General features: G+C 42.6%; 1 protein-coding gene across 1 annotated transcript; it reads right to left on the bottom strand.

The window, feature by feature from the left end:
* Positions 1-542: 542 nt before the first annotated feature.
* Positions 543-14192, bottom strand: GATAD1 (GATA zinc finger domain containing 1). Its single transcript, XM_066239402.1, has 5 exons — positions 13719-14192; positions 12578-12703; positions 10989-11048; positions 7323-7506; positions 543-5266 (listed from the first exon to the last, which is right to left on the bottom strand). Exons 1-5 carry the CDS (start codon positions 13968-13970, stop codon positions 5076-5078), a joined length of 813 nt encoding a protein of 270 aa, XP_066095499.1. The 5' UTR covers positions 13971-14192; the 3' UTR covers positions 543-5075.

Here is a 14192-nt window from a genome sequence, read left to right as displayed (position 1 = left end):
AATAACTGTGCTAATAGTTGTTAATACTGCTGTTGAATTTACATTGTTAAAATATTATTGTGGTATAGTTTATTAAATTTTTTTTTTTTATGTGCCTTGAGCACAGGCCTTCAGCAGACCAAGTAACCCCTTGTTTGAGCCAGCAACGTTGGGCTCAACCAGATGAGCCCTCACTCAAGCTGGCGACCTCGGGGTCTCGAACCTGGGTCTTCTGCATCCCAGTCCGACGCTCTATCCACTGCGCAACCGCCTGGTCAGGCATTATTAAATACTTTAACACACCATTTGGTTCAGAATATTTTTTTCTTATTTTCCTCCTTAAAACCCTAGGTGTGTCTTATGGTCAGGTGCGTCTTACGGAGCGAAAAATACGGTAATGATTCCCAATTCTTTAACTGAAAAAAAGGCAAAAAGGAAGAGAGAGTTGTTTGGTTTTTAATTTTGTATACTTATATTTTTGACAGAAATTAATTTTTTATAATCTAATCTGTTCATCTTTCTTTATGTAATCTTCATTTTCATTTTAAGAAATTTATCGCAGGAATATATTTACATGGTTTGTTTTAAATGCCAAATAATTCTACATAGTTTATAATGAAAAACAGCAGGGCCTTGCCTTAACCACTGGTATCTCAGTATCAGGACTTCATCAAAGAAACAGAACACTAGAATGATCTAGAACAGAGGAGCTATGACAGAGATTTGACCTGATACAACTGTGGGAGGCTGTCGAACAGTCTGGGTAAGGCTCTGGCTTCTGTGTCTGGTGCTGGGGCCTAGAACCAGCAGGGTAGGCAGTTTGGAAGAGAAGACAGACTAGAAATGGAGGAGAGCAAAGACAAACTTGAACCTGCATCAGCCTCCATGCCTGCCAAGCCTCAGACTGGCATGATGCAGGTGCCCTTCATCGCAGAGCTAAACGTGTGCCTGGCCCAGGAGCTGATGAAGCTGGAAAAGGCTACACCTGAGCTCTTCCCTAGACTCACTAAGTGGATAAACTGCGTCCCTGAACGTATTTCCTCAGTATGTCATTTATCTCCTTTGCAAGAATTTGAGAACTACTATTTATTAAATGTTCTGTACACTTATTAACTAAAAATGGGCGTTCCCTTGCCCCAGTTGTGCAGTCTGCAATGCGTCTGGGTATGTATGCTCATTGTAGAAAAGTTGGAAAGTACTGAAAAGCATAAAGAAAAGTGAATACAAACGCACTCTAACTTACTTAGGCATTCCTCTCTTGTCGTTCAGGCTCTTTGTTATTTCTCACTGGAGCCAACCTCTTGCCTTGTATTTTTGGAGCTGAATGAGATACACACTCCTATAAAAGTTCTGACTCACATATCTGGTATGAAGTAAAAAAACACAATTCCTAAAATATGCCCAGGGTGGCAAACAAAATCCACAAAATTCCCCTCCCTTCTCTGCTCCATGACAACATAATTCTGAGTATGTGTAATATATATATTTATGTATACACACATACATATGCAAATTTATATATATTTATTCCAGTGTCTTTATATTTAATTTATGACTGAAATGCAATTGTGATTCAATTTTTTCTATGGAATAGTTAGTCCTGGAATGTGTTTCACAGAGAAGAACCAGTTGGAATAACTTTTTTTAAAGCTATTCATGTTAGATTTATTTGTGTAAGAGAACTAATTGAAGATCATCTTAACATCTTGTTAAACAATCTTAAGACAATCTAATACTAATCTAGAATATAACCATTTAAAATTTTACTTGAGTTGGCTGTTCACAAGAGAACTTGAAGTTTAAGCCAGTTAATATGAACTAATATTAAAGTACCAACCACCTGACCAGGCGGTGGCGCAGTGAACCAAGCGTCGGACTGGGACACGGAGGACCCAGGTTCGCGACCCTGAGGTCGCCAGCTTGAGCGAGGGCTCATCTGATTTGAGCAAGGCTCACCAGCTTGAGCCCAACCAACATCGCTGGCTTGAGCAAGGGGTCACTCCGTCTGCTGTAGCCCCCCGGTCAAGACACATATGAGAAAGCAATCAATGAATAACTAAGGTGCCACAATGAAGAATTGATGCTTCTCATCTGTTTCCCTTCCTGTCTGTCTGTCCCTGTCTGTTTCTGTCACATAAATAAATAAATAAATAAAGCATCGACAGGCACCTTAATGAAAAGCATCTGACCTGAACTCTATGAGAAACACCTCCCATAAGCCAGGACCGGGGTTAGGTTCTGTGGGGGTTACAAAGATGAGTAAATGAAAGCTACTTCTGCCATCCAGGACACACAGGGGACAACAGAAGCGGAAACTTAAATGCAGTAATAGAATAAAACAGATTGATTTCAAAGAGCCATGGGAATCTGAAAGGTCTCACGGATAGAATTTGAGGACCTTAAGTAAGCCACAAGTTAAAATAAGGATATCGGAAACATTGGGATGGTATCTGTGTTGCTGAAAAAGGAACCACTCAGCAGGCTGAGGAGGAAGATATAAGTTTTCCAGCTACAGAAACAGCAAGATGCCAGATGGTTCTTCAGATTCATTTGTGAGATTTTAAGCAATAAAAACTATGTATAGATTGGGGGAGGGGGAGAAAAGCCTTTGGTGAAGTTGAAGAAAACAGGATGAACATGAACTCAGAGCCAGGAAAATGAGGAGGGTGCCAGGGGAAACATTTCTGTTGTAGTAAGGAGGGGAGACAGGCTGGGAATATAGACTGGGAAAAGTATGAATCTACCCATAAGTAATGGGAACCATTGACTGAGGAAGAAAGTCAAAATTCAATCTATATTTCCTTTTTCTTCTTTATATTTTTCTAAAGTGAAAAGTGAGGAGACAAACAAACTCCTGCATGCAATGGATAGGGATCCACCAGGCATGCCCACTAGGGGGCGATACTCTGCCCATCTGGGGCATTGCTCTGTTGCAACAGGAGCCAATCTAGCGCCTGAGGCGGAGGCCATGAAGCCATCCTCAGCACCTGGGCCAATTTTGCTCCAATGAAGCCTTGGCTGCAGGAGGGGAGGAGAGAGGTAGAGAGAAAGGAGAGGGGGAAGGGTGGAAAAGCAGGTGGGCACTTCTCCTATGTGCCCTGGCTGGGAATCAAAGCCAGGACTTCCACATGCTGAGCCGACGTTCTACCGCTGAGCCAACCAGCCAGGGCTCAATCTATTTTAAAAGATACTATACAAGTATCTATCAATTTATAAACAAATGGTCAATATGTACAAATGGTCAAATGTACAATTTACAAACAAATGGTCAATATGTACAAATGGTCAAATGTACAATTTACAAACAAATGGTCAATATGTATGTATATTTTTAAACAGGTCCTCATTTTTTTTAAAGATTTTATTTATTCATTTTTTAGAGAGGGGAGAGAGAAATAGAAGGCAGAGAGGAGCAGGAAGCATCAACTCCCATATGTGCCTTGACCAGGCAAGCCCAGGCAAGCCCAGGGTTTTGAACCAGTGACCTCAGCGTTCCAGGTTGATGGTTTATCCACTGCGCCACCACAGGTCAGGCCTAAATATGTTCTCATTTTAATAAGCATCTTACATAAAATGTTTATTTTATCAGCCATTCTTTGACTTTCCTAAAATCTTTTACATATCCATGATGAACCTGTCACTCCAACTTATGAATACTACAACACTGCTGTTTTCTGTGTATAACATTTTTGGATAGAAGGCCCTATTTAATTGTTTAAATGAGATAATTCAAAAGTAAATATATTGTGAAAAATACATTTTAATACATTGTAAAAAATACATTGTGAAAAATACATTGTATTAAAATGTACTTTTTAAATGTAAAAAATACATTTTAATACATTTAAAATACAACGAATATTAGCATTTAGTTATTTGCAATGGTATTTACAATCAATTTTGCTATAATTTTTGTAAACAGAAAGACAACTATATACAGAGAGCTCACTATGGACATCGAGCGATCTACACACAACCCACAACTGTGTAGAAAAGGGTAACAGTTAAAGGTGCTACCGCTCAAAATCACCATGATTACATTAGATCCTGACAAGCTCTTCTGGTTAAGTCAGAAGAGGAGGTAAGTGTGTACGATCTCCAGTTCTTCCCATTTTCACAGTTACTCCCTGACTTAACTGACTTGCACTTGAAATAAGCCTGTACCTGAATTCTGGGAAGTTTCACTTACAACAGGCCTTCTAAGGCCAAGGCATTGGTTTAAGCATATTATTATGAGTTCGTAGCAGGTGGTTTAACTTTGGGGTGAACACTTTTTAGATACCAATGCTGGCAACCTATAATGCCTTTATTCTTAATTTTTAAAAAAGTTAAAATTTATATTTCAATTATAGTTGACCTATTAATCATTTTTCTGACTGTCCAGTGGTTGTTCTAATGGTAGTCAAGAAACAACCAGTGGGACGCCTGACCAGCTACGTCTCCTGTGTGCTATGACTGACTGTCCGCACTGTAACATTTTATGATTCGATTAAAAGCCTCGTTTTGAAGGTAGGTGAGAACAGTGATATTAAGATCAACAAAATGATTATGAATCTGTTTTCTACAGAAGAATTAGATGAAAAATTTAAAAAGCCTGGGCTAATAAAATTATCCACCAATCACTTTCCTTAAGGTTAAAGCGGCCAGCAGTCTCCCATCACATTTTCTAGATTAGAAAATAAAGCTCGTGTAACACTGTAATCGAGTCTGTTGGTCACAGCTACAGCTTATTCGGTTCAGTCCTTGATCAGAAATTCAAATCTTAATTCATGTTTGTTCTTACAGAAAAATACAATCCATTTTATGAGGTTCTAGAAATAAATTATGGTTAAAAAGAGACACCATGTAACTAATGGCCTCCCTGGGAAGATACACATACAGAATGTAATATTTAACTTCAAAATATATTTAATTTTTTTCTATCCTTTTATAGTTTTCCAAGTGACTAGTAATGAATAAGCTAATGATTACTGGGTAGTAAGAAAAAAGTTTTTTTTAGTCATTTTTTCATCTAGGAATTTCATTAAATAAGGATGTGGCATATTTTATAGTAGTTTGAATAGACAATAACTAGACATCCAGTTTCACTTTTTAAACTACAAATGGTTGGCAACTGTTTCCTTAATAGTTATTGCAGGAGTAGGTCCAACATGAGTCCATATGTAACCCTTCTCTGGTCTGGTGGGCACTGTGGGAAACGGTGATGAACGTGACTTGAAATATTCAGAGGGTGCATGACAAACAAATTCCAAGTATTCCATCTTCCTGGGAAGATCCTCCTCTGGTCCTAAAGGCAGCCAATGGGAAGGTTAAATACATATTTGAACATATATATCATTATAAAATGTTGAAATTCTTACACACTAGGACAAGCTGTTCTGGCAGTGACCTGACATCAGCCCTTGGAACATGTATTATTGTGAAGTTACTCGATCATTTTTTTCTATTTAACTGCTTAAGGAATATAGCATTCTCCCCCAAACAGTGACTTAACATAGAAAGGAACCTAAAAACAACATTTAGCCTTATATAGTGTTTATCGTGTGCCTGTTCTGTCCTTAGTACTGTACATATATCAATACTGGGAATCCTCACAAAAGCCTCGGTGGTAGGCACTATTATTATTCTCATTTTACATATGAGAAAAATGAGGTTACCAAGATTAAAATACTTGTCCTATATCATACAACAAGTAAGAGCATGAGCTATGAACCCAGACAGTCTGGCTCCGGAGTCAGTGCTGGGATCTGAGGGTTAAGAAAAGAAGGTGGGAGAGGACTCCCAGAGGGGTTTTTTGTTGTTGTTAGAACAAATCAGCAAAATAAAATTCCAGTTTACTATTGGACAACCCTGTTTCATACATATATCAAACAGGCCAAAAAAATAAAAATAAACAGCAACTTTGCAGACAAAAAATGGAAAAAAAGAAACCTTTTACCTTTGGCCTTTTTAATCACCTCATACAGAGTACAGTTAAGTTTATGTACTTAACTTATAGTATAGTTAAGTACACAAACAAAAACAGTTATTGGAACGCTCAGAATAAGACTGTCTTTTTGTTGTTGTTTTTCATTTTTTTACAAGGTTTTTTCCTCCTTTGAGATTATAATGCACATGGTCACATCACAAGTGGAGTGGGAAGTAGGACAGAGAATTCTCCACAGGCTGGTTTGGTCATCCCAAGATCATTAAAAATGGCTGACCTCTAACGGTATGTACAAACCATACCACTGTCACACCACCGCCCCTGATGAGAATCCCACCTACATATCAGCTAGATGAAAGCCCACCATTATGTACGCACAAGCAGAAGACTAAAACTGGTCACATATGGAACTTGACATGTAGGTGAGAATAACAGTGGAATGTTATTTGTCCCTGAGCTCTCTCTGAAAAATATTTTCTTTTATTCTCAGAATGCCAAAGTAACGCATGCCCACTGCAGAAAAGTTAAAAAGTTCAGAGTAATTTAAAACCTCTGAACTTTCAAAGTTGAATTCATCACTAACTTCTTCTGAGTCTACATAAAGAACTGTCTGCACTATTTCTTTTTGGCAGCACTAAAATTTTAATAAGAGTATAATGGCAGCTATTTCAGTTATCCACAATCGTATGTTATAAAAGGTCTAGAATGGCATGTGTGACATGTAGAAGAATGCATATTGAGACTATGTAAGATTCCAGGAAGAACCATGACAGTTTCTTAAGAAATTATTTTTGAGTAGATTTTTATAACTAACCTAAATAACCTAGTTCCTGAGCAATCAATTTTTTTAATAGCTTAATCTTGGGTCACTCAAAAAAATCTTATCCACATCACTTTTTATAGGTGCATATTGCCCTGACTCTAACTAACTGATAGCACCCAAGCCCTAGCTATATAGAATGTCTTTCATGTTTTTTATAAAGCTCTCTACTTTATTGTACTTCATGATACTTATGCTTCTTTGTTATGGACTAAACTGTATCTTTCCCAAGTTCCTGTGTTGAAGCCCTAACCCTCAATGTGATAGTATTTGGAGACGAGGGAGGCAATGAAGGTTAAACGAGGTCATGAGAGCGGCGCCCTAATCCGCTAGGATTGGTGTTCTCAGAAGAAATTGAAGGAGTGTGCGCACCAGAAAGGTGGCAGTCCCCGAGCCAGGAAGAGCTCCACCAGAAACCAACCCTGAGAACCTTGATCTTGGATTTCCAGCCTCCAGAACAGTGAAAAAATACACTCTGTTGTTTAAGCCATCCAGTCTGCGGTATTTGCCATGACAGTCCAAGCAACTACTGCATCCTCATACATAATAACAGGGGCATCACTGGGTTCACGACCTTGTACTGTGTGCCGGTCTCACCTATGATGTAGGATGCAGGATCGAACTGGTCCCTGGGGCTGGAGAGAGTGGGGATGAGCCACGTCAGCGCTGCGCTCTTCTCACAGTACTGGTCCTGGATAAAACCCCGGATCTGAGCGTAGTACAGCTTTCCATCTTGTTCGTCAATCACAGAGACGACATCTCCAATTTGGTAATATACTCCCTGGGGAAACAGACAATACTCCCATATTTAAAATAAATAGAACAGCACCATAGCTATGAAACGAAATGTTTTAAATGTCAAAGCAAGTGTTTTCAAAGTGGTTGATAAAAGGTGTCTGAGATGGACTAATGTACCAATGTTGATACAGTTGATGCCAATTCTCAAGTTGTTTCACTTTTGAAAAAGTTTCACAAACACACAACTTGCATCTGGAGAAAACGTGTTTATGAAAGCACTCTGATTTTCTATCCCAACAGTACTGCAGCCAGCGAGCTGCAGAAAGGTTCGGTGACCTGCTGAAAGCCACATGAGGCAGAGCCGCAGCTGAGGTGCCTACGCCAGCTCAGTGGTCTATCTCTGTACTGGCTTAAAAATCAGTGCTTATCTGGTGAAAATGTACTCTATATACCTTCCTCTTCAACCACCAGTTAAGGAAAAGAGATACTATAAATTCAAACCAGTGAAATGATAGAAACTCTGTATTTTAGCAGTCTTCAGGATGTTTCCCTCAATTTATCACCCTGTTCCTCAGTGTCACTGGCACCTGTCTCTTCCCTTCCTGTTCACGGTGACAGCCTCCCACAAGAAACAAGACAGCTCCTGGTATCCCAGCATTCAAGGCTTCGTGTGTCATCCATATTCTACTTCATACATAACTAACTAATCTGTGTCTTATGTTTAGGCCCCTCTACCTCCGCTCCTGCCATCTACCCCTTACCCTCTTCCCTGGGTCTTAAATTGGAAATAACCTCTCATCTGAACACCTGTAATGGCTGATGCAAACATTTATGTCGCTCAGCACTTCCTTAGGTGGGTGTGGGTCTCAGCAGACCATACTCTCCTCACTGCAGGAACCAGTCCGCAGGGGGATTCATTGCTGCTTCCCTCAAAACAGGCCTTGGCAGCAGGTAAACGATTCTGAAAGCTGCAAGGTGAGCATCTGATAGGCCAGGAGTCTCTCTTGGTGGACTCTTTATCCATGTGTCCAAGGGCGAGTGCTGCCATCTGGATCATTATGGACCAGTACAGTCTCTGTGGGCCACAATCCACTGCATGCTAGTTCATGGACCCACGGCAGACAGTAATAAATCATCGATACTTGCATTAACAGGTCTGATAGACTTTCCTTTGAGACATGTCTAAAAGTTATTAGTACACTAAGTTAGTAGCTGAATCAGTTGCTTCTGGATGTAATCTATAAACTCTATGTTCAGCTGTGAAAATAATGCACAAATTTCAAAATGTGATGATGATTGTTTTTCCTATTCACTGAGTGCTTACTGTGTCAGATGCTTAACATATGTAATCTCACTTACCCAGTGAGGTAGTTTCTATGTACAATCCCTGTTTTATAGAAGAAACATCGGAGAGGTTGGTCCTAGCCCAGTCACACCACCACTGTCTGAAGTAGCAGAGCCGGGAGCTGAGCTCTGGACGCGGCCTCTGGCCTAAGGCAGCCTCATGCTAGGTGATATTGGACAAGTTAATTAACCTCTCGTTGCCCCACGTCCTCATCCATAAAACGGGGATAACAGGCCCTACTTACTTCATGGAACGGATTGAATGAAATAGAGCATGTGAAATGCTCACCTCAGTGCCTGATAAACAGCAATCACAGAGGAAATTTTAGCTGTGTATTATTAACAATGTATGAAATGCTGGAATATAGGAGATACTTGCCTGTGTATAGACTGTTTTAGCCTACACAGATTCTGGGCTAAATAAAAAGCACTAACTCATACCGCCACCCCTATGTATTTAGTGGTTACTGCTTGTGCCAGGCCTTACAGGTCTTTCCTGTACTCTTTTCCTAGTGTTCTGGTTCAAAAATAACAAAATGTCACCTCACTCCCTGAGGTATCAAATGTCCTGGGCATTGGTCCTAGGAAACCTGACCCTCGGGCTGATCAGACATTTTGGACCCTCTCTCTCACTATGGACTTCCAGTAGGTGCTAATCAACGCTTGTTGGAGGAAAGCCAAAGCACCGAGTGACTTTCTATTCCCGTCCTGAGGAAGTCGAGGTCGAGACCAAGCACACATGACTGAAAGCAGACACATCCAGGGAAGGCCCAAGGACGTGGATGCTGGGCCCTGCTGGAGTTTTCTGCAGGTCAGGAGTCAGACAGCAGATGGTGTGGTGTTATGTCTCAGAAAGGGTGAGAGAAAGCTAATCAGTTTTGCAAAACTAAATAATAAAATTGTACACTGTATTCTGCTTGTTAGTTTTTTACACAAGATGACATATTTCTGGACCCTGGCCGGTTGGCTCAGTGGTAGAGTGTCGGCCTGGCGCGCAGGAGTCCCGGGTTCGATTCCCGGCCAGGGCACACAGAAGCAGCGCCCATCTGCTTCTCCGCCCCTCCCCCTCTGTGGCCTCTGCCTCAGGCGCTAGAATGGCTCTGATTGCGGCAGAGTGATGCCCCAAGATGGGCAGAGCATCGCCTCCTGGTGGGCATGCCGGGTGGATCCCAGTCGGGCCCATGTGGGAGTCTGTCTGACTGCCTCTCTGTTTCCCACTTTGGAAAAATACAAAAAAAAAAAAGAAAAAAAAAGATGACATATCTCTGCTTAATTAATTGGATAGCTGATCTCTCCAAGGCACCTCAATCCTGAGAGATTGGGGTTCACCACTTGCAGTATTGTTGCTGCCTCATTCCTTTGTGGCTCCTCTTCATGAAACTCTGAACATTAACAACAACCACTGCCCTTATCATCTCAGTTCTGATTAAAAGCATTTAGAACCTCTGTGCCTACTCTATTCACTGGACACCCTCTACTCGTCTAAATCCCACCTCTGTCCTTCTCACCCTTCATAGACCAGATGGATCATTCTCCCATGGCTCCACACTATACATTAGCATTTTAGAAAAATTCCCATAATCTACATTGAAAAATTCTTAAGATCCTCATATAATTGTTTTCCCCATAAGTTTGAAGTGGGGAGGCAGACAGACTCCTGCATGCACCCCGACCAGATCCACCTGGCAAGCCTCCTGCCGGGCCATGCTCTGCCCATCTAGGGCATTGCTTCATTGCTCAGCAACCAAGCTATTACAGTGCCTGAGATGAGGCCATGGAGCCATCCTCAGTACCCAGGGCCAACTTGCTCCAACAGAGCCATGGCTGAGAGAGAAGAAGAGAGAGATATATAGAGAGAAAGGAGAGGGGAAAGGGTGGAGAAGCAGATGGTCGCTTCTCCTGTGTGCCTTGACTGGGAATCAAACCCAGGATATCCACACGTTGGGCCAATGCTCTACTACTGAGCCAAGTGGCCAGGGCTCTCATATCAACAGGCAACCCTCCCACCTCAGCTCTGGATGTTTTTTAAAAGCTACACCTGGGAGATATAGCCCAAAAAAGAACAAAACATACAATCACTCTTTTTACAGAGTGGCAGAGGCCTGTAGACTAGCCCCACATTTTAGCAGCACATTATAAAGTAGCCCCAAGTCCTCCTTCAGTCACTCTACAGATGTTTACCTTGTAGAAGATTGATTCTGCAGTGATTATGGTGGAAACTGATTCAGGAGCTTTGATGGGCTACGAAAAAAAAGTAAAAATATTAGCATGTTCATACTGTGTATGTGTGCGCACAGGCATTTTTCCAGCCATGTATGTATAAGAGTTATGTAATTTAAGAAATACTAAGTTTATCGATTTTCTGAATGTTGTGGCAAAACACAATAGAATATTTCCACTGCTACTTCTGCAACCACTAGCTTAAAAACTGCTGGGAAGCAGAGGACAGCTTCTGTTCATGCCGCTGAGAGCTAACACAAGCCCTCTCAGAGCTTTATTACAGATTAAGATCTTAGGTATAAAAATACACTGCCTCTAATGGCCTGAGCATGACAGCAGTGGAGTACAAAATGGGTAGGTGAGCACAAAGTAAGAAAGTGCTTCCTTGGGGATATTTTCCATCTCAGCCTAACTATGGAACCAGCTATGAGACTCGGTATCCTCGGAACTGATTCGCTAGCTAGCCTGAACTAAAGCTAAAAGAAACTTCCTCGGGAATTCTTAGTAACCTGCCACCACCCACCCATCATTGAAATCTGTTCTTATGCTGAAATACACACTTTTATCTCACAGCAGAGAATGCAAGGCTCCCCAAATATGTCTTGGTATCATGCTTAAAGAGGTCATTAGAGAAATTGATATAAAAATAATTGCAGAGAACATATTCTACCGCACTTAAGAGGAAAACATGTTTAAGTTATACAACTACAATTAAATGAATATTTACTTAACATGTTCTATCTAATCAACAAATGTCTCATTTCTAGAAAGCTAAGTTATAACAATCTTAAACAAATTAGGGACAATTACTCTCAATGAGAATCCACGACCTGCACAATATACTGGAGGGCCCTTTTCTGTTTTATGAATGAATATGCCTAACTTCAGAAATGCCTATACAGGGAAGGCAACCATTCCTGTTCTGAAAAGGAAGAAATACCACACTGAGGTTTTAAACAACTGTCTCTACTGCATTGTCCATTGTGTTTGACCATGTCCCCTTACATATCTCCAAAGATAATGAGAATTTATGGCACTTAAAATGTGCTTTCAAATACCCTCCACCATAAATCTCCCAACAATGTTTTCTTACACCAAAAGGGATAAAGGTTTGGCAAAATTTTAATTCATATTCATCAAACTGATCACAAGACAGTAAAATACATTTTTCTGGGGGTATAATAACAAACAAATGCGGAAATGAATTCCATTATTTACTTAGATCTTTAAAGAATGAAAAAAAAAGTTTCCTGACTGTACTTAGCCATACCATAATCCTTTGCATGAAGAGCCCAACAAAATGCATCCACGGTGTATGTTTCTTCTAGACTCCTATTTTATATTTACCAGAGGAAAAAGAAAAGCTAGAAACAGAGAAACATATTACTAACTTCACAAACCATAAGGCTCCTGTAACTCAGGCCTCTTGAGAAAGTCTGGGTCACTCCCCAGAGGAGGGTTCAGGTTCAGTGGTGGGAGATGAAGGCAGTGGCAGGACACATTACACACATGTCATTCCAGTAGAAAAACACTACCCACAATCATCTTACATTTTTTAATTTAAAAATATGTCTTCGCCCTTTTCCTTTAGTGGAAACTTTCTTTTCAGCAGCTGGAGCAGATTTGTACTTGGTGTTTCTGAGCCGAGCAGACCGCCTGTGAATTTCTTGCTTACTCTGTTACATAAAGAATAAAATAGACAAAGAAATAAAAAGTGTGGAAAGGTTGCTGGCCTGATACAACCATCTTGCAAGGATCCCAGAGTAGGCACTTCATAGGGACACTCAAAAATTAAAAGCTACCTTGTTCTTTTTATGCTGTGTAATCATATTAACTGGGCTAATTCCAACCGGGCCTGTTGGCTCAGTGGCAGAGCGTTGGCCCGCATGTGTAACTCCCTGGTTCGATTCCCGGCCAGGGCACACAGGAGAAGCGCCCGTTTGCTTCTCCACCCCTCCCCCTCTCCTTCCTCTCTGTCTCTCTTTTCCCCTCCCACAGCCAAGGCTCCATTAGAGCAGAGTTGGCCCGGGCGCTAAGGATGGCTGCACTGCCTCTGCCTCAGGCGCTGGAATGGCTCAGATTGCAGCAGAGCAACTGTCCAGATGGGCAGAGCATCGCCCCCTGGTGGGCATGCCGGGTGGATCCCGGCTGGGTGCATGTGGGAGTCTGTCTGCCTCCCCGCTTCTCACTTAAGAAAAATATAACAACAACAACAAAGAACCAATGAGAGGGCCCTAAGTGAGCATCTCCAGAGCCTCCAAAAAGGTGTGATGCCCCTTACAACAGGGCCAAGGGCAGGACGAGGAGCTGTCTATTCATTTGTGTCTATAACAGAGAAAAACCCGTAACAACTCAACTGTCCCACGCCAGGGAACGGGTTAGGACGATGGAATATTTCTGCCATTTAAAATAATGAAGTACTAATATTACTAACATAATGACAAAATGTCCTTTATGAACAGGGGCAAGTACAGTGGTTCATGAGATGTCTGGCTGCTACCCAAAATATTATTACGATGGGGAAACTTCCGAAGGATTTTTAATTTTCTTGCTTCCTTAGACTATTAATTTCTCACAAGAGAAAAGGTGCTTAGAATGGAAGCAACGAGTTGGGATCTCCCGGGGGTGGCGACCCGAGCAGCAGGGACAGGGTTCCCGGAGGCGCGGCCCGGCCGGCCCGCCGGAGCTCACCTGCTTGCCGCCCCCGCCCCCGTTGCTCTGCGAAGGGGGGGCCGAGGTGGTGGCGAAGGTCGCTGGCCCGAAGCCGCCTCCGCCGCTGCTGCCCGCGGTGCCGCCGGCAGCCCCCGAGCCGGCGCCCCCGCCGCCCGCGCCGCCCCGGCCGGTGCAGTGGTGACAGAGGATGTCCCCCTGCGGGCTCTTCTTCCACATGGAGGACGAGGTGGTTTTGCAGACGCTGCAGGTGGGCTTCAGGCCCAGGGGCATCGTGGCCGGCTCGGGCGGCCCCCGCGGGCGCAGCGACACAGGAATGGCGACCGCCGACCCGGCCGCCCGATGGCCGGCCCGCTACGTCCACAGACTGGAAGAGCGGCTAGGGCGCGGGCGCCAAGCTTCCCCGCCGGGGCCAGGCCGCGGCCGCTGTCCCCTGCAGGCAGGAAGCCGATTCCGCCTACTGGGTGGCAAGCACCACCCCGCCACCCGAGCAGC

The sequence above is a fragment of the Saccopteryx bilineata genome, chromosome 7 (assembly GCF_036850765.1).
Source record: "Saccopteryx bilineata isolate mSacBil1 chromosome 7, mSacBil1_pri_phased_curated, whole genome shotgun sequence".
NCBI classification, from domain to species: Eukaryota; Metazoa; Chordata; class Mammalia; order Chiroptera; family Emballonuridae; genus Saccopteryx; species Saccopteryx bilineata.
Note: the sequence above shows the minus strand (reverse complement) of the source record. Positions and strands in the feature narration are given on the sequence as shown.